At 49.2% G+C, this 25183-nt stretch overlaps 1 protein-coding gene across 1 annotated transcript in view; it reads right to left on the reverse strand.

Annotated features, from left to right (window-relative positions):
* Window positions 1–1660: 1660 nt before the first annotated feature.
* Window positions 1661–25183, reverse strand: part of LOC144334776 (uncharacterized) — a 110082-nt gene continuing 86559 nt past the window's right edge. Inside the window, exons 3-4 of the mRNA XM_077966406.1 lie at window positions 5259–5398; window positions 1661–2503 (exon numbers count right to left, since the gene is read on the reverse strand). Of these exons, the coding sequence (XP_077822532.1) occupies window positions 2463–2503; window positions 5259–5398 (181 nt within the window). The 3' untranslated portion in view covers window positions 1661–2462. The remainder of the gene's footprint in view (window positions 2504–5258; window positions 5399–25183) is intronic.

Here is a 25183-nt window from a genome sequence, read left to right on the forward strand (position 1 = left end):
GTGGCCCCTTGTTATTCTTCCCTCTGGGGTCGAGCGTGAGTCCCTCATCGCTGGTGCCAGGGGGTGTCACAGTTTTTAGCACCCCACAGCCAGGGCGGCTTCTCTGTCCAGCTCCCCCCGCCCCGCCCGGCTTCTTTAGTGAGAGAAGTTCTCTGACTTGAGATTTTGCAGTCAGAAGAGTGATCATTACAATTTTCATTTTGAATATTGTGGCCCTGCTGGACTGCGGTGCAACAGGCTCTTTCATGAAGATTGGCAGAGATGCTAACGGCTAGGGCAGCAGGATCAACGGGAGCGAGGAGGACTCCTGGGATACAGCTCTTAGCTCCCCCCCGGAGGGAGCCACAGAAATGTGAATCTGCTCTTCACATGGCCGTAGACTCTCCCGTGTCCTCCATGGAACCTGTGGAGGCAGCGTTAGGTGCTGGCCGTCTCCGGGGTGTGAGCTCAGTGAGCAAGAGAACATCTGCCCTCCCACCCCCATCTCCGCAGCTGAGTCCCCTTGCAGTTTTGATTTTTAGAATGAACGCAGCAACCTGCCCCATTCTGCTGATGCTGCAAAAAGGAGCTGGAAAAGAACGTGCACAGCTTCTCCAGTCTTAGTATTTGTTACCTTGTAGTTTGGGAAACTTTGGCTTGAAACTTGGCTGTCCTAGTACAAGGATGTGCTGAGGATTCTATGATCCTGCTAGATTCTTCCAGGAGGTCAAGTTGAAAACGAGCTAGCTGCTCTCTCTGCCTCTGTCACTCTGTTTCTCTTTCTCTTGTCTGTGTCTGTCCCGTCTCCCGGTTCCTCTGTTCGCCTTTTCCTCTCTACTTCTCTCTCCATCCCTCCCTCCCTTGCTATTACTCCAAAGAATATTCTTGTTGAATTTGTTTCTCTATATCTTCTGCCTTTCCTTGGAATACATTCCTAAGAGTCTACTCATTGTGAAAAGCAAACGGCCTTTAGAGGTTTTCCAAATCTAACAGATGGGTGTCCTTTCAGACAGAGCTTCATTTTACACTTTTATCAAGAAGCCCGGGGCTCCCTGCTCGCCATGCTGCAGTCGCCCTCAGGAGGTTCATGGAGAGCAGAGGCCTTGGGGCTACGTTAAGGGGTGTCTTTTTTCCAATGTCCCGAAGGTATACTTTGGGGGGGGGGGCCGTTGAAGTAGGAAAGTGACATCAGCACTGCCTGTATGGCATGGGTTGGTCAAGTACAGTGTGCACCCGACCCCCGGACTGGCTCTAGGTGGGGACAAAGGACTTCAATTATTACAGGGTGGGTTGGGCTGGCGGCTACCCCGCTCTGGGGACAGATGCGTCGGCTTTCGAAGCCCAGGTAGCACCTGTCTGAGACTGCACAGCCCTCCTCACCTCTTCAGTTCCTGAAGGGAAAGACCCCAGGAGACTGAGGTGAAGAACGCTCTTCCATTTTCAACTCACCCCCCATTAGGGTTCTGCCCCCTCTACCCTCCAGCTCGCCAACCGTGAAGTTTCCAGGGTCCCTGGCCAGTCACTTGCGGAAGCCTCGCTCTCCAGGACCTCGGGAAAGGCATGTCTAACAGTTTGATTGCAGGTGGGTGACCCCGGGGCAAGTGATTTTGGGAAGATGGGGCTGGCTGGCGTCCTGTGTCCTGACTTTTCTTCTGAGCCTCTGCAAAACCACTTTTGAGAAAATTAATCGGGGTGGGTACTCCTGGGTGGCATTTTCTTCTAAGTGAAAATCTGTAGAATTCCTGCATTTGCGGGAGCTGGGGTTTTCTGTCACGACCTTGTGGGGAGAGGGGCTGCCCTTCTGTGTCCTGGCAGTGTGGGGCCTGTTTCTTATCCAGACTTACCCAGACTCTTCTTATCCAGAAGAGTCAGGTGCCTGGCCAGTGAACTGCCCAACTCCAATTTGTATGTCGCTCGTATCGACCTAAAATGAAATAATAATGAACTCTAAAACATCCCATTTCTGGCATTACAGAGACCTAGGAAGGGAAGGCTTATAGCCGGCTTCTTCACAATCCAACTGGAAGTAGGGTAGCCGGATCCTGGCATCCGTATCTCCTGCTGGGTGAGGGTCACAGGATCTCAGCGCCCAGGTGAGGCAACGATGTTGAAAGAGGCTTCAGAAGAACTGGGCCAGAACAGTGGAATCAAACGGAAAAGACTGGAAATTCAATCAGCTTGGGGAATGACCAGAGAACGTCTGTTGCCCAGCAAGGCTTGAAAACAAATTCCCAGCAACAGGGCCATAGCAAAGCTCTCTCAGCACACCTGCCCCGGACCGTCAGCTGATGAGAGCTTGTGATTGTGCCATCCAAGGAGACGTAGCTATTTGGTCTTCAGCTGGTTCTGGGCACAGAGCATCTAAGACCCTTGGAATCTTTCGAGTGGTCAGAGTGCCTTTGTGTAGTCGGGACAGGCCTGGGAGCTGGGGCCCCCTAGGCAGTTTCAGGGTGGTTCTCGGGTTCAGAAAGACCAAGGCAGGACTAGAGGGCTGGAGCTGTCAGTCTCCAACCCAACCTCTGACCTGGAGGGAGAGGGCTGGAGATGAGTCAATCCCCAATAGCCAAAGATGTCATCAACCATGTCTACAGTGACACCTCTAGAAAACCCTAAATGGTGGGGTTGGAGAGCTTTCAGGTTGGGGAAAACCTTGACATTCTGGGAGGGCAGCATTCCCACTCCCCAGGGCCAGAAGCCCTTGCACTTGGAACCCGCCCCCACCCACCAGGCCTGTAGCAATGCACCTCTTCATCTGGCTGTTCACAGGTCCTTCATAACGAACTGGTGAGAGTAGGTAAAGGTGTTGCCCTAGGTACCCTGAGCCAGTCTGGCGCGTTATTGACCTTAAGTAGAAGGACATGGCAACCCCGATTTGTAGGTGGTCATCCAGAAGCAAGCGAGACCTGAAACTTGCCATTGGCGAAGCGGGGGCAGGCTCAGGGGACTGAGCCCTTGACCTTGATTTTTCCTGTTGCAGCAATATGTCCAATTTCAGAGCTGAAACATCAATAAATATTTCAACTGCTCTAACGTTAGTGTGCAAGTTGTACTTAGGGGTGTAACATCTGCCATTTAGATTTGGGGAGGACCCTCAGAACCAACCTCAGGGCCACCTGCCACATGTACATCAGCACTGTGGTGCAACTTGAACTCTGCAAATCAAGCCTCTAATGTCTTAGGGGAATCTGAACCTTCGATTTCATGCCCCGTGCAAGGTGAGTCCTTCCGAGAACACCCCTGGAGCACTTCGCACATGGTTCAGTGCTGATCAGTTCTCAATGATCTGTGCCACCAGCACTTTGATGCTTTGAACAACAACGTCCTATATCCCCCCCAACGGCAAGCTACAGATCTGATTAGCGAGCCAAGAGCCTCACGCTTCAGAGGGGTGGAGTGTGCATTAGTGACAGCTGAACTGTTTAGAAAGAGCCTGAAACAGCCGGCACCCGCTGGGCTGGAGTACAGGTGCCTAAATAGTGCAACAGCGGAAACATAAGCTAAACTCACAGGAAGAAAAATTCACATTAAAATTACACTGAAAGATTCTTCACCCATCATATTGACAAAAATAAAAGTCAGCTAATAGGGCAGATAAGGGAGTGGAGAAAGAAGTGCTGCTGTTTACCGCTCAGCAGGGTGTATAGCCTCACAGGCTTCAAAAAGACAATCATCGTAAAAGCTACATCGGTAGTTCTCTTTGAAACAGAACTCCCACTTCAAGAACTGTTTCCATTTGCCACGAAGGGGTCACTCACCGCAGCAGCAAAAGAGGGAAAATCACCAAACAGGGCTGGCTCAACTAACCTTAGTGCTCCCACAACGTAGCACTGTGCCACCTCGAGAATAGCACGGAGCTCGTTACGTGCTGACAAAGGACCCCAAGATATAAAATATGCGTGTGTAGGCAGTCTATCACATCTGTCATGTTTCTGTCAGTTTCTCACATCTATCATGATGTGAGAAAATCCCCAAACCCAGGGCAGAAAATTACACACAGGGTGGAGGGCGCACGCTTCTGTCCCACAGCCCCAGGTGCCTCTGACGGGGAGCATGGGAAGCTCGCGGTTGCTCTCACAGTCACAAAGGAGCGTTTCCATTGTGTCCTTCAGAACTTTTTGAAGATTTTACCATGAAGCTCCATTTATTTGAAAACTAAATATTAAAGAAAGGGAACCAGGGGGCCTGGCCACAGCTGGGGGCAGGGAGTGGGCTGGACACAGGGGCTGGAGGGCTGGAAGCAGAGGCAGAGCCGCGGGGATGTTGGAGGGCGTCCACAGGGAATCGGGTTAGTGAGGCAGAGGGAAGCCCAGGGCTGCCTTCATTTTATGCCAAACCAGGCGAACAGAAAGGCAAGAGTTTCTGGAGCGCCTGGCCCCAGTGCAGCTCACCATGAAGGGGCATGAGGGGTCTGCCTGTGTGAGACTCCACGGGGAGGGGGTCCCTGCTGAGACCCACCTGACCTGGCGTCCTGCACCCGCTGCTGATGGTGGCAGCACTGCTCGCACGGGCATGGCTACCCTGCTGGGCTTGAGCCCACAGCCCATGCCTGGAGGGCTCAGCAGGAGACACAGGCTCTGGGATCCCCAGCTGAGAAAAGAGCCAGGTTCCCTTTCAGGGGCCAGAGAGCCAGGGGCTGATGCTGCCTGTGACCCCATGAGTTGAACGCCAGGTGTGTGCACCCTGAGAATGGTAAAGTGGCTTCTGGGAGGTGCCTGGGCACTCCTTGTGGGGCTGGTGGGAGGCACGGTGGGCCCTGCAGCTGGGTGCTTCCTCACCCATCTGTGGAAAAGGCTTCTAAGACTTAGAAAAAGGGCTGTAATGCTGAAAACAGGCTTCATGGTCACACAGACTCACACTCCTTGGTTTTCACACGTATCTACCATGGGGGCAGCCAAGCTTGGCTGTTCCCACTCTCACTGGTGCCTTAAGGTGATGGACGGGCACGGCCTCTGGGGCAGAGAAGGGAAGCTGCCCAAGCACCAGTGTGGACACTGCACTGGCCCAGAAGTCTTCCAGGGGAGAGGAGCCTGAGACCCCACTGTGCAAAGCTGCTCTTCCCCATCTTTTCCATCATTTCCCAGGAGAGGGAACGCTGCCTCAAATGTCTGAAGCCTGACAAGGGCTTCAGAAGACTGGGAGTGAGGCTCGCAGCCAGAGGACGCACCACAGGAACATAGGAACGTAGGAACATGGGAACACGGGAATGTGGGCTTTGGTGATGTGTGTTAGAAAAGCATTTAATAACCGGTTAATCTGTGCGGCTCGCAAGGCATACTCACCTCCAGGCATCACGAGGCCGACATCCTGCATGATGAGCACGGAGAGCTTCTCTTCCGAGTCCAAATGAATGACTCCATAGGTCAGCCCATGCATGGAGAGGACGCCCCGGCCCAGGGGCTGGTTACTGTCATCCGTGGGCCTGTAACGACAGTTTTTAACTTGAATATGCAGGGGCAGATAAGCCATCACAACCACAGCTGTGCAGTCAGCACACACGCGGCAGGCTGGGCACCCCTGGGAACAGTGCCGGCCACCCACGTGGCCGCATTAGGGGGTGCTCCTTCTGTTTATGAACGGCTGCTGGCGAGTCTACTGCTTCCGCCTCTACGTTCTCAGGGAATCTCAAGAATACCTGAAAACTACGAAGGCAGCTCCTCTCCTGACCTCCCTATGCAGGTCCTGCACAGACCGGCTCTCTCTGTCCTCCCAGCTCCTGCTCACTGCATGGTCTGCTCTTCCAGTTCCGCAAACGTCTGGAAGGGGGTGCATCCACTCCAAGAATGCAGACAAAACCACTGAACAGAAATGATGGAAATCCTGACTGTTCAGCCTCAATTCAGACACAGGCTGTCTGGGCGTATGCCCAATTTTATATATAAGAATCTAAAATAAGACTTATGCTGTGCCATTCTGGCTGCCAAGTTCTAAGGAAAATTATTTGGGTGGCAGGCAAGCTGTAGAATGAACTGTGGGTCAGGAGAAGGGGGTCCACACAAGGCAGGTTTCAGAAGACCACTGCGCACATGTGCACCACTCTGGGGTCCGCCCCACCTCCTCTGCCGGACACCCCAGCTTGCTCCCGCTTTGAGGCTTCTGTGCTGGTTCTCGCTGCTACTCAGGACGTTCCTCCGGCAGACCTCCGCACGGCCCTCTCCCTCCGCGTCTCCAGAGTTTGGCTCAAATTTGAGACTTCTCATCCCCTCAGAAAACACTCCCCACCCAGCGTGTCCACCCCATAGCACACATCTCTGACTACCTGTGCGACCTCCTCCCTCAGACTCAACTCTCCAGTTTGTTTTGCTCACTGCTGCATCCCAGCCCTGGAAAATGTCTAGTAATAAATATGTGCTGACTGAATTTGTGAACAAGTTAAAATCTAAGATCATGGATTATATTCCTGAAAACTAACAATTCCTCAATGGTTATCTAAGGGAGTCACCACAATTTAGGTACACATCACATTTGTTTCTGTAATTTTCCATATGTAAATCTTTAATGCTCTTTACACTTAAAAGCTGGACCTAAGCTTGCTGTTTAACTTTAAACTATTATGGATTATAATGAAGCTGAAGGCAAAAATGAGGCAACATAAAAGTTAAAATTTGCAAGAGGAGATTGCATTGGAATGAATTAACTGGTGTACTGAAAAAAGCATGAAAGACTCCTGAAACAGAAGTATTCTAGATGTAAGAATCAAAAAGGATAAAGCTAATCAGATAGAAAAGCAAAGTCTGCCCAAATAAGAAAACCCACACGGAACCACCTAGATAGCATGAGCTCAAATCACTGGGCTTTACACATTATTCTCCTGGCCTTTACTTCCCAGAGACCTCAAAAAAACCAAAACTTCAGAATGAAAACACAGTGTTGTCAGTTGTCCTGCCACCATTCCCTCACCCTAACAGTCCTCTACAAAGATCGATGTGGGAGTCAGGAACTGTGAGCTTCAGTATCTGCTGTGGATTGAATCGTGTCCCTGGAAAAGATCACCCCTGGAATCTGTGACCTTATTTGGAAGCAGGGCCTGTGCAGAGACAGATACCCCTGGACTTATAATGGGGTTACAACCTGATAAACCCGTTGTAAAGGTGAAAATCGCAAGTTGAACCACCTTAAGCCAGGGCCATCTTATGACCAGGTGAAGATGAGGTCATACTGGGTTAGAATGGACCCTAAATCCAATAACTCGGTCCTTGTAAGAGGCGAGAGAGGCCCAGACACAGGGAGAAGCTCACATGATGATGGAGGCAGGGACTGGAGTGACAGGTACCCCATCCAGGATCGCTGAGCACCCGAGGCTGGGGTGAGGCCTGGGGCGGGTTCCCTCAGCACCTCCAGAGGCCCAGCCCTATGACACCTCGGGGTCTCCGACTCCACCCTCCAGAACTGAGACAAGTGTCTGTTGTTTAAATCACCCACTGTGTGGTACTTTGTTACAAGAGGCCAAATACACTATCTTAGTGATAAAAATTTAAGGTATACTTAGTTTTGTTTTAAAAAGCCACACGAAAGCAAAACGCTGGGCTAGCCAAGATTCCGAACACTGGCCTGCCGGGCAAGAGGCTGGGAGGAAAAGTCATCTTAGGGCCCGATCACGTATGTTTTGTTATCTCCATTACAAAATCCCCCCCTTTTTATCTGAGACACGGTTTCACTCTGTCACTCAGGCTGGAGTGCAAGGGCGCACACAGAAGCGTGGTGTTCAGGCAGGCACAGAACACAGGCAGGCACACAACACAGGCAGGCACACAACACAGGCACAGAACACAGGCACAGAACACAGGCACAGAACGCAGGCACAGGCAGGCACAGAAGCGTGGTGTCCCCCCCCCGCCCCCCCCACACACACAGGCAGGCACAGAAGTGCGGTGCTTCTGACACACAGCCAGGCACAGAAGCGTGGTGCTCCCAACATACAGGCCGGCACAGAAGCATGGTGATCCCAACACACACACAGGCCGGCACAGAAGCGCGGTGCTCCCAACACACACACAGGCCGGCACAGAAGCGTGGTGCTCCCAACACACACACAGGCCGGCACAGAAGCGCGGTGCTCCCGGCACACACAGCTGGGCACAGAAGCGCGGTGCTCCTGACACACAGGCAGCCTCACAGCCCCACCTCGCCACAGACGTGGTGTCCAGGGTCACCCCTTAACTTCTGACCTGGTGGTGCTGATGCCTCCCCCTACAGATGGCAAACCAATGCCCTAGTGGTACCTTCCATGTGCCAAATGGTTCTGAGTCATGCATAGGGACTCAAAACTCACCACAAGCCTATGGTTATTATTCCCCAATTTGAGATGAGAAGACTCGGGCACGGAAATGTTGACTTCACCGCCCAAGTGAGTGCTGGGGTTTGGCAGCACTCAGACCCAGAGCACAGCCTCTATTTCCAGGACACTGAGTGCATCAGTCTACTGCTCTCTTTTTATAGAAACTTAGAAGCAAACAGTACAACCAACGCGAGCACATTCTTAGTATGAACAACGCAAACATCACAGTTCAAAGGGAAAGTGCCTGTTTCTGCGCCAATCCTGTGCCCCACAGATAACCACTATGGAGATTTTTATATGTCAACGTTTATACTCTAAGATATGCAGTTAAGTATAAAATATGTATGTATAGCAATACATTGATTTTTTAAAGAAAAGCACAATCAAGATGCTTCTTCTATGTTGGCAGAGAAGTTGAGTGTTGGGAGAAGCTGAGTGTTCCGAGAAGCTGAGTGTTGGGAGAAGCTGAGGCAGGGCTTCCATATCTGACATAAGAGTCTTGGAACATGTCCAGGGTCCAGGGTCTGAAACTCCTCGTGGCCTTTGGAACACCAAGCTCTGTGCTAAAGGGTGGAAGGCTACCCTGACGCACCATTATCTAAGCCCAGGGCATAGACCTCCCTGTCCACTGTGAGTGTCGGGACTCCGATAGTCCTCCCTGTCTACTTGTTGGGGCTGGGATAGGCCTCCCTGTCCACCTGTGAGTCCCATGCACTGCAAGATGATGCTATGCCAAAACTGCTCCATGAGGCTTCACACCGGGTATTGTATTTCATTCACTGCTAGGCTCTACACTGACTTTTATGACCCCAGGAAGGACTCAGACTTAAATAGAATAGGGGCTAGGTGATACAAACGGCCGCTGTAATGAGAACATACCAAGACCAGGCCACAAGGAAGGAAGGAGAAGCCCCCTGCCACAGCCTTTTACCAAGTCGCTGACATCTCTGTCCAACATGGATAAAAAGACCCTTTTTCCTCCTAAGTCTAAAGCAACATATCGGCCCATCTGGCAGTAATTCTGTTGTACATTTAACTTCATCTTGCTCTTCTAAGTGACTGTTCATGGTCTTAACACCTGTACAAGAATTTCTCAGTTGCTGAACCACTGTTAGTTATTCAGCAGACAAAATGGCAGCAGATTGCACCCCAGGAAGAAACACACCCAGTCACGGGCACGGAACGGGACATCAGTACAAACCGTTTACCAGAAAAAAACGCATCTCTGCTTTGGGACGTACCATCGCCGGTCTCCATGAGCTCGGCGTTGCCGTACTCGGGCGCTGTCCGGGACTCCCTGGAACCCTGTGGTCACTCCATCTGTATGGAGTGCTCTGAGGTGTACGTGGTTACGTCAGGAGGTGCAGAATGATTTTCTGTAAAGAAGCACATCATGAGTGTTTCTGGTGGTTGTGGCGTTTGCTCTGCAGGTTGAGCAAGCCATAACTTAGGAAGAGACCGGAGCGCGGGCGCTCACCCTGGGGGTGCCGTGAGAAGCCAAAGTCGATCTCCGCCATGTCTGCCACAAACATCCGGCACAAAGGGGGACCTTCAGCATAACTCATGTTGCCGAAAATGGAGTAGAGTTCGGTGAAACCTCAATTTCCTAAAAGGAGCCACGTCAGCGGCGTTTTAACTAGAATAACGTTAGACCGGCGATGGCGGGGCACCAGGAATCGTGTGTGTGTTCATGGAAGGGTCCCGTTTCCTTTCGGCCACCATCGACACAGCCCAAGGCTTTACTGGCGCTTTGGAGCCCAGGGCCTGGAAGTGGAAACCCAGCTCTGGAAACTTCTGGGGATTTGGGGATTTCCCTTAAGCTCTCCGTGCCTCAGTTTCTTCATCAAATGGGAATAGTAATGGCTATGACCATGTAGGGTAGTTGGGTGGATTACATGAGTTAACACATACACAGTTCATAGGATTTTCTTTACAAAAGGGGGAGACATCAAGAACTACTATTATTTGTCTTAGTACAAACAATACTAGTCATTCAAAAAACCACCTTTACACCCTAATGTGTACTAAGGACTGCCTAAGGCCAATGAGCGCATGGAGCTCTTTCTCTTACAGCACCCCGTGGAGAGAAAGTCAAGCCGTAAACGGCTAAATGGGGAAAAGCATGCTTTGCTAGTTAATGAATAAAACGTTGAGGAAGATGTGTCAAGCAGCCCACTGACGACGCCCGTCACACCTAGAATCTTGAGGATGGGCGCCACAGTGCGGATCTGGATTCTGAATCCTGCTTTGACAGAAGCTTTTCAGGATCACCCACCACCGTCCCACGCAACAGAAGCCACAGAAGACACAGAAGCGTGATATTCTGTGCTGCTGAAAGTGGCGCTCATCCTCAAAAGCCTTTCTTCACCGGACACTGCCCGTGTCAGCACCCGCCCGGAGGCCATTTAGACGGCGAAATCAACTGAACGCACAAAAACAGCACACAGAAAATCGAGGCACAAAAGAGGCCATGAAACGATGCTCCTTTATGATCCGAGAACCGGGTGGGGTGGGGGTGCTGAGCCGCCTGAGCACCGCGTCAGCCTCTCCCGAGGGTGTCAGTCTGTTGTCACAAGTCGATTTGGCAACGCCACTCACTTGGAACCCGTGACTGAGAAGAGAAGAATGATCGGCTGTCACTAAGGGGAGGGTCAGCCACACCGTCCGTCAGTGCCACGACTTTCCACCTGGAGGCAGGCCGCCCGACTTCCTGCAGAACCAACCCTCAATCCTCAGCGGACTTGGATGGTAGCGTCTCGGAGGCCTCCTCTCAGCTCCGAGGTGTGAAAGCGCTGCAGACAGCTTCTAGATGGACAGCGGGTAAAGCAGTAGAAAAAGAAAACTAGAATGCGATTTCCTATCTTATGCCAAACGGGCTTGACTGTGAAGATATATGTGAGATGTTCCTACTTAACTGCTGGCATAAATTGGTGGAAAAAAATCCACAAAGGTCTTGAGATTTCGCTTCAACAACAAGTAGAAGCACGGCCAGCTCTGTGAGACTGGGTGACCTGGAGTCTGCAGCCCTGGGCTTTTCTCCCCTCCGATGAAAGCAGCCTCCGTGGCCTCTCCTTCCATCCCTTGGACGGGGTGGCCAGTGTGACTATGTTGTGCCTGGACTCCTTAGAACTCTCACACGCATGCGCACACACGATCACACACGCTGAGTTCTCATTCACAGGCTTCTGATGATCTCAGAAGGTCACATGCACATCTGACTTTTTACTTCTCTTGTTTTGCCACACAAAATATTTCTCCTTTTCAAGTTTCATTATTTTGCCACGGCTTTTCCAAAAAAATCCCAAACTTATAGAAAATGTCCAGATAGTCTACGAGGATTACCTTTGTGCCCAATTAGAAATTACCAGAACGTGATCACCTGAGAGTTACATTTGGGTCACACTGAGCCCTGATGTACATGAGTTAGGAGCCCCTCACAGTTTGGATAAATTAAGTCTTTGTACTAAAACTTCCTCCAGTATTGCAAGGGTCAACCCACAAAGGGAGGCCCAAGTGCAGTGCTTCATTTGTTCAAAAATATGTGTTTTCCAGGTAAGATTCTGTGCATTTCCTTAAAATTGAATAAACTCCGAGGATACAAATGCTTCCACCAAGTGGCAGAGGTGCTGTCTGGCCTCCCCGTTCAGGTCTGGCAGAGCCTCGACCACTATCCTGGGATCCAATATACACATGGAATTTTAATATGGAAAAATATGTAGAAGTCACACATTTCTGTTCAATGTTCAACCTACTGTAATTTCAAGTATAGGTTATTAATTCACATAAATGAGTGTACATGTTCCTGAAACTGTGTCAAACTGAAGTGTAATACTGCTTTGCATTTGAGTACTACTTTGCAAACTTTTAAAGAGTATTTCTGTTTTCTCCTTTATACCGACAACAGTTGAGAGAGAAAAATATTTTTTTCAATTTTTTTTCCCTCACTCAAAGCCTAAAGCAGGAGAAGGGACTTCAAGATCCCAGCAGCAGTTATTGGGAAAAGTGAGACAGACCAGCTCTCCTGACAGCAAACTCCTGTTCCAGACAGAAAACAGCTGATGCTTTCAGTGTCAGTGGGCACCGAAGGGGCTGGGACCCAAGTCAATCCCAAACGCCTCTGGGTGTCAAGGAGTCAGTGATCTAGAAGTGAACATTCTGGGGTTCTGGGGTGTCTGTGGGCTATCTGATCACACATGACGTCCACCTGCTTCCCACTGAGGGTTTTGCAGAGATCAGGCTTTCCTGTGGTAGCTGATGCCGGGAGGGTCTGAGCCTGTGGCTTGTGCTCCGTTATCGGCAACATGGTACACAGTCGTCTCCGATTACTGCTTTAATAGAGACACACACCAAATCCTAGTCAACCCAAGTCCCATACTTGATGGAAAACATGTAGAGTCCTGAACCATTCAAAGGCAGAGCGACAGAAGGCTCATCACCGCTCCTCCACGCGCCGGCTCTACCTCTAGTAATTCTCACTTCACTCCTTTTCCACGGCATCTTCAAACGTTGTAGGGCAGTGATCCTAACTTCGTTCTTTTCTAACACAGAGGATCGCCCTTGTCATAGAACCTACACAAAACAGTGCGCCACGCCCAAGAAATCTGAACACCTGTGGCAGACAGCAGCGTAAAGCAGCCGTGGTTAAAGCCCTCGTTTCCATAAATGACTCCCGTGGTCAGGAGGAGCACACTTTAAAACCCTGTCCTGTTGACTGGGACTGTTAAGGTTTCACAAAGGAGCATAAGTGAGAAGAAAAGATGGGAGCGGATATGGCTGCAGGATTCCCCAGTAGCAAGGCCCCTGCAATTCCAGCTGTGGGAGGGACCTGGGCATGAGAAGCAGTAAAGGAGCTTCCAGAAACAATCCAACCAAAGCACCCCAGGGGCCAGAGGGGCTCTGCACTCTTTCCACCAAGGGATTCCACAGCCATGATAAAACAGAGGAAAACCTGCACCCACAAAGGCATTTAGACAACAGGCACAGAAAGACATTGTGAAGCGTGCTCACCTATGTCGGTCTGGGCCATGACCTCCGCCAGCTTGTGGGCAGCCCCGCTGCCCCCCGCTCTGCATGGAGGACGAGGAGGTGGAGGAGGTGAGGTATAAGGGACTGACAGCCCAGAGCGTCTTGACGTGCCACCGTGAGCTAGGCTTTATTCCACAGGGTAACTCTGCTTCCCGTGACAAGATGCAGCATGTGAGTACAGATCAAAGGGTATCAGCAACTAACCCAATCCCCAGGTACTAAGCAGAGGACCAAGAGTTTAGTTCCTTACTTATTTGCTACGAGCTTGATTCAAAACAGCTTTCTGGGATCCTGGGGACAAACGTCTCTAACTGGTGAGAATTCTGGGTTTAGTAACGGAAGAATCACCTAATGCCCATTTTGTAACTGCTGTTCTCATCAGAACTTGAGATCAAAGGGTAAAATAAAAGGGGGGCCAAGATCTTGACACCCCAGTTTGCACAAGGCTAACCAGCGTGCTTGAGGGGGTGAAAGGAGTAGGATTTTTAACGTGCTGAGTTTTAAAAACATGGCTGTAGGCTGGGTACACTGCCTCATGTATATAAGCCCAGCACTTTGGGAGGCTGAGGTGGGAGGATTGCTTGAGGCCACTAGTTCAAGACTGGCTTGAGTAACACAGCAATATCCTATCTCTTTAAAAAGAAAAAAAAGTTATTAAAATAGTAATAAAAAGGTTAATACAATAAATTACTATAGCAACATGGCAACCCCTGCTGTCAGACGAGGTGCACTCTCTGTGGCTACGATGGGGTCCGGAGGCAAATGTAACCGGCATCATAGGGAAGGTGGACCCCAAAGCTCCACGGCGCTACTCCTATACAGTCTGTTAACCAGCATGAAGTCTCCTCCACAATAAGAAGCCCCACCCTGGGACCCTGCCGGCAGCCCCAACTGGACAGAATGGCCTCGTGAATGTCCTTTCCTGCCACAACCTGCAGACCCTGAGCCAGTGCTGGCTGTGACTGAGGCTGTGCATAAACGTCTGCGCCCAACAGCTCACCTGTGTTCATGACACGGCCCAGTCAACCTCATTTCAAATGTTACGCTTGCCGCAAGGTGAACAGGGATGTTACAGGTTAACTCACTGCATGTGTGCTAGACTTTCCCTGTAAGTGTTCAGACATTGCACGAACCGGATGAACAAACCCCACTTTCCCTGTAAACGTTCCGACATTCCATGAGCCCGATGAACACACACAGCCAACAAACCCCGGAACGTGTAACGCCGCGGCCTCCTCCCCTCCTGAGGGGCACGTGCTTACAGCTCCCCCGAGACCACATTTCCCAAAGCACAGAGTGTTACTCTGAAAATAAAACCTCCTTTTCCCTTCCTTTATACATCTCGTGGTCATGTTAACAACTATTACTACAAATGCAGAGAAACGAGGTATCATCCCTGCCGTTCACCGAATTCCTAGCACCAAAGCTTCAGGGCCCCCCAGTCTGAAGGAAGCTTCTATCACCCTAAAGCCAACTCTGGAGATGAAGGCCGAACTGGGGAAAGGTTGTGTCACCCACAAATCCACACCACGGGGCCCTCTGCAGTTGTGTGTAAGGAACTCTTGGCCTGTCCTGGGATTTGAGGACATCAGGATGCAAGCAGATACTGTACGCTGTGCCACGGGACCGTGAAGTCTGCGAAACCTCAGAGGAACACAGAGATAAATGGCTGCACGAGTCCCACAGGCCGAGCCTTGATGGGCACCAGTGTCAAGAACACAGACGCGCCAGGAGGGGCAGCCGATGCAGGCAACGCCTGCAACCCCAGCACGCGGCAGCGTACGAGAGTGGGGGTCTCTGGCCAGGCTCCACCACAACTGCCATTTTCTGTAGTAAAATTTTAATCATAGGTTGTAACTAGTTATAACTCTAACTTGTTTTACAGATAAACAGAACACAGGGTACCAACAGACTCCAAAGTACTTCGCCTAGAACCAAGTCTAGAATGCAGATGGCTGCTGCTCCGAGTGTGATGAGTCCCCTGTAGTGCCATAAATCCTAGATCTAGGTGACTAAGTGCTCTGCCTAAACCAGATGGCACCCTGAGGCTCTGAGGGTACCCTCTCTCCCCAGGCCAGTCCATCAGCCCCAGCAGAAGCTTCTAGAGTAAGAAACTGTGGATTTGTATTGGACAGATGTAAACCAGGCAAAATCACAGGGACTCATCCTGGAAGCCCATCCGTTTACTCACTCATGCCCTAGAGAGCCCTGCCCCCATCTCCACATCCGCAGTCACGCTGAACCACAAGAACTGGCTTCTAGGCCCTCAAGCCACTCCCTTTCGCCCCCGGAACAGACCCTTCTAAAACCGTGAGGCCCAGAGTAGCCTTAACAGGTGGTCCCAGCAGAACTGGCCTCTACATGTATTGATACTTTCTGTGTGTGGTGGGGGAGTGGTGGTTCTTGTTCTGTCACTCAGGCACAGTGCACCATTAGTACAGTGGTGCTATCATGGTTCACTGCAGCCTCAACCTGCCAGGCTTGGGTGATCCTCCAGCCTCAGCTTCCCGAGCACCTGGGACCACAGGTGCACATCACCACTCCTATTTAATTTTTTGTAGAGTCAGGGTGTTGCTATGTTGCCCAGGCTGGTCTCGAATCCCTGGGTTCAAAAGTGAACTGCCCACCTCAGCCTCCCAAGGTGCTGGGATGACAGGTGTGAGCCACTATGCCCAGCCTAGAATTGGTTTTTCTTAAACCTGAGTTTGACACATGAACCCCACTCACATAGATATCAGCACACTCTCACAGCTCAAGGGTTTTTCTGAATCCCGATTCTGTCCGTTCAAAGGTCAATATCTAAGATAGGGTCAGAACTGACCCTCCCTCAGTGAAGCCTAAGGGCAAATGCAGCAGCATCTCAGTGTATGAGGAGACAAAGTAAGAAGGGTGGAAAATACACACTGAAATTCTAGTGTTAGAATCATAATCACCAACACTTTCAGAGGCAATCTGCTTTCCAAAACATGTAGCTGCTGGATTAACTTCAAAGTCACCAGATTCCACAGGCAGGAGCTCAGAGGGGCACAGCTTTCTAAGGCCGCACAGCCCAGGGCAGAGTAACAGCCTCGGGGCAAAGCAAACTAAACAAAGGCTTAGTTCTCTCAAGGATGAAGGTGCTCAAGTCCTTCCAAATAGATTCTTCTTCTAAGTAAGTTAGATGCTTCCTACAACACTGTTTAGAGTGTCAGTGTGTTCAGAAACATGCAGTTGAAAATACATCTCAGGACCCCAAAATCACTAAGCTAAAGGGACGTCAACGTGAGGAACAGCTTAGGGCAAACCTACCTCCCATGCTCTTCTGAACAGAGACAGATACTGGGGGAGAAAAAAACAAGCCATGTACCTCCCTCACAACCGATCCACAAGGAAATTCCTCATGACAGAGGAGAGAACCCAAAGCCACCATCTGCACACGGAGATAAATGCGGATCTGACTGCTTCCTCTGGGAAGGTTCACCAGAAACGCATTTGTCTGATCTACCTGTGACCTGGAAAACCCTCCCCGCTTCGAGCCGTCCCTCCCTTCCTAGACCGAACCAACGTACATCTCACATATATTGTTGTCTCACATCTCCCTAAAATGTGTAAGACCAAGTTGTGCCCCAAACACCTTGGGCACATGTCCAGGACCTCCTGAGGCTGTCGCAGTGTGTCCTCAACCCCTCCTGAGGCTGTGTCTTTAACCTTGGGAAAAGGAACTCTCTATGGGCCGAGAACCGTCTCAGAGATCCTTCTGGTTTACAGGAAGCATTCTCTCCTGCGAGTATAACGATGAAATCATTGGCCGGGCGCGGTGGCTCAAGCCTGTAATCCCAGCACTTTGGGAGGCCGAGACGGGCGGATCACGAGGTCGGGAGATCGAGACCATCCTGGCTAATATGGTGAAACCCCATCTCCACTAAAAAAAAATACAAAAAAACTAGCCGGGCGAGGTGGCGGGCGCCTGTAGTCCCAGCTACTCGGGAGGCTGAGGCAGGAGAATGGCGGGAACCCGGGAGGCGGAGCTTGCAGTGAGTTGAGATCCGGCCACTGCACTCCAGCCTGGGCGACAGAGCGAGACTCCGTCTCAAAAAAAAAAAAAAAAAAAAGAAATCATGTGGAATTACAAAGTGCCACTTTAGTAAAGGCCAAAGGAATTAGGGTTCGATGTGCTTAAAAAACAAACAAAATCAAGTAACGTTCTGTCAATGGACCATGAAGCCCACACCCCCTTTTGCAGTGAAGATGTCAACTGGGACGAGAGGCCCCTCCTGCGGATGCAGCAAAGGCTACCCTCTGACCCCACTTCCCAGAGTCCAGGTTCCCACTGCTCAGGGAAAAGCAATCCCAGCTTCAAGGGGCTCAGGCCTCCAAACCCAACTCCCACCCATGCTGGAGAATCACCCCAGGGACTAGCGAAATGGCAGGTGCAACTCTCACCTCATCCCCTTAAAGGGGAAGAGGCACCTTCCCGCTCCTCTTCCTGCTGGTGGGAACAGGGGCAGGAGCTGGAGGCGCAGGAGCTGGAGGGGCAGGAGCTGGAGGGGCAGGAGGGAAGCAGCCTGGGTCCCTGCTAGTCACAGATGGCAAATGCCAACCATCCCCGACCTTCACTTTGAAAAGAAATCCTTCTCTTTTGTCAGGTCCCTGGTTAGAAGTTTGCACCCATTCCTTAAAAACAAAACAAAAACAAAAACAAACATGAAAAAAAACTCAGATACAAAATGGGTGTTTCGCTGACAATATTTCAATTATCTGGAGGCCTTGGGTCAAATGACGGCAAAACAGGAATCTGAACTGTTATTCAGGAAACTATCTTCCACAGCCCCATCTACCCTCCCAGGTTCTCACCTTATGGTGTTTGTCTGCTAGATGATTAACAATAATTGGTTTTAAAAACTAGGTGTACAGAACAGACAAAAGTCAGCTCGGGTGGAGGGGAAGCAGGATAAGATCCCCTTCCCCTCAGGACGGTGGAGGAGGAACCTTCAGCACCTGGGTTTTCAGGATGCTGGATCTCTGAGAGCATCTCTCACAGCTCAAGGACGGCCAGACCCTCCTATGACACAGCCTATTCAGGCGAAGGTGGCACCTGCCCTGGAGATCCACAGCCCTGTGCGGGGCTCAACTGGAGCTGAACTTTCCTCCCTTGGTAAGAGTCAGGGCCAGGGGTGGGGAGAGGAGAGAAGCAGCAGGCCTGAGGGGCACTGTAGAAACTCTATGCCATGCTAACTCTCGTCTGACGTGCTCCGGCCAAAGCCATGCCTCTCGGAGGGCATTTCACTTCACACATCCGGAAATCATTAACGTCTAGTCTCCCCACAGAACAGATCGTTCCCCAGGAGGCAGACACTTGGCTGTAACACGGGGTAATGAGGGGTGCGCCTTCGTGCCCATTCTGTAATGTTTCCTGTTACCTATTTTACCTTAAGCTACAAATGATTCCCGTTTACACGGGACACAGTGACACAGACAGCAAAACACATGAGATTCAGTGTGATCCCACACCCATCACTGCTGACCTCAAGTTCTTTGTTCGTTTTGCTTCTAGAGTTTGTACTCTCTCCCGGGGTTCCAGGCCTGTGGATTCAACCAATCATAGATCAAGAATATTTTTTAATGTATTTGTACTAAGCATTCAGAATTTATTATTCATTAAACAACTACTCGCATGGCATGTCCATGGCATAGCTGTTACGAGCAACCCTGACATGACTGTCTGCAGGAGGATGTGCGTGTCATATGCAAACACCATGCCATTTTAGGGCAGGGACCTCAACACCCACAGACCTCGGATGCCATAGGCAGTCCTGCAGCCCACCCCCATGGGCACTGTGGAATGGCTATAATAGAAAATGTGGAGGTTTTAAATAGCTATGTACTAAATCTAATCTTTTGTTAAGAAATTACTGTGCATCATGTGTATTATTTGGAAGTCCTTCATGGCCCAGAGACTTGACATGTTCTTATCTTCTTGTCCACTGATCTAGTCATTTTGGTAAGCTTATTGAACACAAATCAATTTTACAGGTAAGTTCTTACAGGAATCACACTCAATCTGTAAGCTGCTTTGGTTTTTAAAGGGAAATAACCAATAGTTTTGCAAACCAGCTATATCATAGAATAACAGGATAAAGCAGCCCCACGACATGCAAAAACAGGAGGTTTCAAAGCTAACTAGTGTAAAACATGTTACAAAATCCTAAATATGAAAACGTTTTACACCACAACAGATATTCTAGAAAAAACAAGATATTCAAAAAAGGCCTTTGCAGAAAAGCACTTTCCCCTTCATTTTTCACACGGTTTCCAGAAGCTTGTGTTTGGCAATGACCATGAACCAGAAGTAGCATCCGCTGCAACTACTGCTACTGCAACACAGAATATTAAGGCAAAAAAAAGAACACATTAATGAGAACAGGTAGAGTGTTATACAATTGAGTGTGTTCTAAAGTCAACAATGTTCAAATTCTAGGTCTCCCGCAGACACTAGACGGTAACCGCCAAAGCTTATGTACTTGACAACGTTCAAGGAGACCAAGTTCAGAGCTGTCACAAGGCAGCACCATCCTCATGCGATTATCTCAGGCAGGTTTGAGGACAAGTGCCCCCGTCACTGCAGGAAAGCTGCCCAGTCCAGCACTTCCTGAGGTCACAGAGTTTCGCCTTCCCATGTCTTCAATAGTTCCTTTACACTGGGAACCAGACAGCAAAAAATAAAACACTTCCTCAAATCTCAAGACAGTCTTTAGAGCTCTTTTCCTTGCCCCTTCTCTTACGGAAAAAGCCTATTTTGTACGCAATCTGTAGTGCTTACCAGAGCTGGGGCTGAAAGAGAGCTAGTGTTTGGTAGATCGAGTTTCAAGCGTGGGGAGACCAGGAAGTTCTGGAGACGGATGGTGGTGATCGCGGCACAGCAGTGTGAACACACTTAATGCCACCAAACCACACACTTAAAAATAGAGTGCTATGTAATTTTACCACAATCAAAAGACTAACTGAGAAAAGCCATCTATAATTAGTCACTTCTAATATCTTACATCCTGTAAAAGTTTCATTTGCTTTTGGAAATCCTCAGAGCAATCATGAAAAACTAATACCCTGTCGTCTCTGAAACGCAGGCAAAGTCGTTCAAGGGTTTTGATTATAGGAAAGTAGCTGGAAAGCAAAGCGTCCATTAGACACGGCAGCCGTGGTAGACAAACACATGGTAGGAAGGTGGTGGTCATGCTACACACAGATGGGAAGGGTTTGGGGAGCCACAGCACCCAAAGCTCGGGAGGTACCTGGGCAGGAGCTGAGAATGAACCAAACACGTTCGATCACGCAACATTCACGGACCCTGAGTCCAGCCACCGCCGCTGACATCCACTGTGGCCGGGGTGTCCTGTGCCAAAGAGATACACACCCTGCCGAGGATACTGTACAGATTAAATATTGAAACACAGACACGCTCAGGTCCAGCTGTTCAGATAGAAGCAAACACAACACATTGCCCAGACACCAGCAGCAAGACTCTCCACCTGACTGCGTTCAGAATAACGGTGGTCTTTGCCAGGGCTGAGCCATGCTTCCCTCTCGCCTGTCCTCTGCCTTCACCAGCTTCGTGCGCGTTTCCGGGCAAGTGTTTGTGCAGGTGCTATCACTTTTTTCCACAGCAAGAATATACACAGACACCACACAGAAATGGGCAACCTCGTTAGGAGCTGTGCAGGGACATCTAACTCTTCAGATGTGCCAAATTCCTGTTGCCATGGCAATTCAACTAGCTAAACTAACGTTGCTATGACCTCATCTCTTACTGCACCACTAAAGATCATCCGGGTAAGAGGAATGTGCCTCTGCATAGCATTCAGCTCACGTTTACATGTCGGTTTTCCCTGAATATGGTTATGTGAGATAGAAATCAGTAAGATGGGGTGTAACATCTAATATAGGATCGTTGTGTCTCCTAGGCTCAAACACTTCATTTAAGATCCTCAGAAAATGAAGTTTAACTCTGGGGACGTGAGTTACATAGTAACTTGTTTTGGATACTGTCTCTTTCACAATCCAAATATCAACACCAAAGTAGTTCTTGAGTTCCTTTTGAAATTGAAAGGAATTTACAAACCACAAAAGCCCCCAATATTAAAGGATACAATTCAGTCTTTTTAGCATATTCTGAAAGCTGTACATCAACCACTAGTGTGTAATTCCGGGACTTTTTCACCACGGGCCAAAGAAACCTTGAACCCATTAAGAGTCAGCACCTGCTCCTTCCTTCCACCAGCCCCTGGCAATCGCCAGCCGACTTCCGTTTCTCTGGATTTGCCCATTCTGGACACCTGTTGTGAGGAGAATCGTACAGTGCGTGACCTTCGGTGCTGACATCTTTCACGTCCAAGGTGAGTGGAATCTCACAGTGAGTGACCTGTTGACAGATACCTGGACTGTTTCTACTACTACGAATAATGCTGCTATGAAGACTCTTGCATAAGATTTTTTTGGCAAAAATATTTTCAATTTACCTGGGCGTATGCCTAGGAGTGAAATTGCTGGGTTGTACGGTGATTTCATGCTTAACTTTTCTGAGAAACTGCCAGACTTTTCCAAATCAACTGTACCATTTTACTTCCCCATACATCAAGATATCAGTTTTCCCAAATTCACCACCATGTTACTGTCCAATACTGGAGTTTTACCCATCCCGGTGGTTATGAAGTGGTATCTCACGGTAGTTTTGATTTCCATTTCTAAGATGACGAATTCTGCTAAACATCTCATGTGCTTTTTAAGGCATTTATATGTCTTTCTTTGGAGAATGTCTATTCAAATCCTTTGTCCATTTTTAAATTGGATTTTTACTAAGAGCTTTTAAATATATTCATGATATCAGGTCATTATCATGATAATGTATCCTGTTCTGTGGGTTGTCTTTTTACTTTAAGAGTGTCCTGGGAAATGAACATTTTTAATTTTGATACCGTCTTTTTCCCTTCAGTTGCTTGTTACAGCTTTAGACGTCTCAGCCAAGGAAACATTGCCTAATCCAATGTAGCAGTTTAACCAGGATTCTTCCGTAAAGGTGTCATGGGCTGAATGTCCCCCCTCTCAAGATTCCCATGTTAAAATCACAACCCCGGAAACTCAAAATGTCACTGTACTTAGATACAGGGCCTTTAACTTGGAAATTTAGGTCACATAAGATCTTAAGAGTAGGCCCTGATCCAGTATGACTGGTATTCTTCTGAGAGAATTTAGACACAGTCCTCAGTGCTGCACGCACATAAGAGAAACCTGTGAGGACACAGAGAGGACGCCGTCTACACAGCACGGGGTGAGGTCCCAGAGAATCCAACACTGCGCGTACCTTGATCCCAGGCTTCCAGTCTCCAGAAAAAAGGAAATAAGATGCTGTTGTTTAAGCCGCACGGTCTGTGGTGTCCGTTATGGTACCCAGCAGACGGACAGAATGGGTCTCACAGTCGACTCCTTACGCTGGATCCATTTTGAGCTTTGCGTGTAGGGTGAGGAAGGGTCCAGTCCATCCTTTTCCATGTGGATACCCCAGTTGTCCCAGCACCATTGAGTTGTGAAAGGAAAAAAGCAAAGCAACCCTTACCGTCCTTTCTCCATCAACAGATTAGAAGATACACTGAAGAATCGTGGACAATTTTCTCAGTTTAAGCCAGTGGTTTTCAAATTTTTGGGTCTCAGGAACCCTTTGCACTTTATTCAAGATCACAAAAAAGCTTTCTCATCAGGCCGGGAGTGGTGGCTGCTCATGCCTGTAATCCCAGCACTTTGGGAGGCAGAGGCAGGTGGATCACTTGAGGTCAGGAGTTCGAGACTGGGCTGGAAAACATGGCGAAACCCCATCTCTACTAAAATACAAAAATTAGCCTGGCATGCAGGCGAACACCTGTAGTACCAGCTACTAGGGAGGCTGAGGCAGGAGAACCACTTGAACTCAGGAGGCAGAGGTTGAAGTGAGCTAAGGTCACACCACTACACTCCTGCCTGGGTAGCAGAGTAAGAATCTGTCTCAAAAAAAAAAAAAAAAAAAAGATAACAATTTATTTTACAACGATAAAGTCGTTACATCTTAATACAGTCTTCAAGAAGAAACCATTTTCCAAAATAAGTAGCAGCGTGGCAACAGTTTGTACTGCTGTGAAAAAACCTAACATCTCTGCACCTCAGACAGCAGGGTTCTCATGCCTACATCTGCATTCAGTGGGCTACAGAGCCGTGGCTGAAGTTTATGAAAGAAGTCCGACCCCACGCTGATATACAAGTAGGAAGCAGTATTTTCATTGTGTTTTCAGATCATTTTAGGTATTCTCTGCTGCCAAATGTAACAAGTGGCACTTCCATACAGGCTGTCTGCAATGCAGAGTCTGCGCTCTGGTCGACGGGCCTTTCTGCCCCAATTCCTTCTGAGTCAACTGGTCCGTCCTGCACTTGAATGGCTTTTACCAGCACACGATTTTGTAATCACACATTGGTTAGAAAACACTGGTTCAGAACTATGAGCAAGTTCCACATTTCATTCTATATCAAAAAACAAACAAACAAAAACACATCAATATCACCATTGATGACATGAGAGAGTGGTGGACACAAGATTTATATATTTTAATACTCATTGGAAAGCTCAAATGTCTATCCTTGGGAATAATGTAAGGTACTTTCCTTGAGATGAAAGTCATTTTGTTCATTTTTCAGGCCACACCTGCAAATACCTCCATCTGAAGTGGCATCTTCTGTAAGTCATTCTTTCTATAAAGGCGGCCATTAGTGGAAGAAGTGGTTCTGCAGGTTCATAGCTCAGAGGCACCCGTGCTCTCTCAAGATAACCATAAAATCCGCAGAAGACGCACCTGTGCACACTTCCTGCTTCTCACTCAGAACATTCCAGAAGGAACCCTGAATCCCGATGCCGCAGTAGGACTGAAGTTTGCTCTCACCCACACAATAAACCCAGCGAGCTCCCCCAGCCCCCACCCCGAGGCCACAGCCTTGGTCCTCTGTCTGGTCTAGGAGGGCTCCTGCAGCTCCAGCCTAACAGGGAAAAGCAGGCACCCACATGTCAGAAAGCCCTCCCAAAGCCCGGGGAGCACTTCTACTTATGTGCCAGCCAAGTGCGTTTGAGAAGGATTCACCCAGCTGTACGGCAGGCAGCGAGGTACCCAGCAAATACTCAGGGTTCATGTTACTGAGGAAGGAAGGTGAACAGCGAGATACCCAGCAAGTACTCAGGGCTCACGTTATGGATGAGGAAGCCAGGCAGATAATGAGGTACCCAGCAGGGTTCACGTTTCCGTGGAGGAAAGGAGGGTGAAGACAAGGGGGATGGAACAGCCTGTCATAAGCTTTAGCTTTTAAAAGGCTCACTGAAGATTATCCGATTTGATCTTAACAGCTCACAAGATAGGCAGAGGCACGACTCTTTCACTTCATAAAGAGATCCTGAGAACTGATGATGACCACGTACTCTTCCCACAGGCTCCCAGAAATCATTCTCAAATCATCTCTCAGTTGTATACATGTGATAATATCTCAGTCATGTCCCCTCTCTGCCGCGAAATTTTAATGCCGCCCTGCTGTTCCTTCGCACCCCTGCCCTCTCCTGCATTTCAGGCATGCCCACCATTCATGGGGTATCCACACCACCCCATCCCCCGCTGCTGATGGATTGGATCACCCTTATCTTTCATTTCCACCTACAGGGACCTGTTCTTCCTTCAAATGCAACTCAAACTCACTCATTGTGTGAAGCCTTTTCCAGCCATCACAACTGTCATGTGTAAAATCAGTCTGTGGAATGCTTCATTCAGGAGGTGCTTATGTTGACTCATCGGCTGTGATCAGGACCAAATACTGAGCAAACCAGGTGGTCCCCGCTCCCCATCTCTGCTCCAGTTCACTTAAAACAAG

Source organism: Macaca mulatta, chromosome 15 (assembly GCF_049350105.2).
Source record: "Macaca mulatta isolate MMU2019108-1 chromosome 15, T2T-MMU8v2.0, whole genome shotgun sequence".
Taxonomy (NCBI): Eukaryota; Metazoa; Chordata; class Mammalia; order Primates; family Cercopithecidae; genus Macaca; species Macaca mulatta.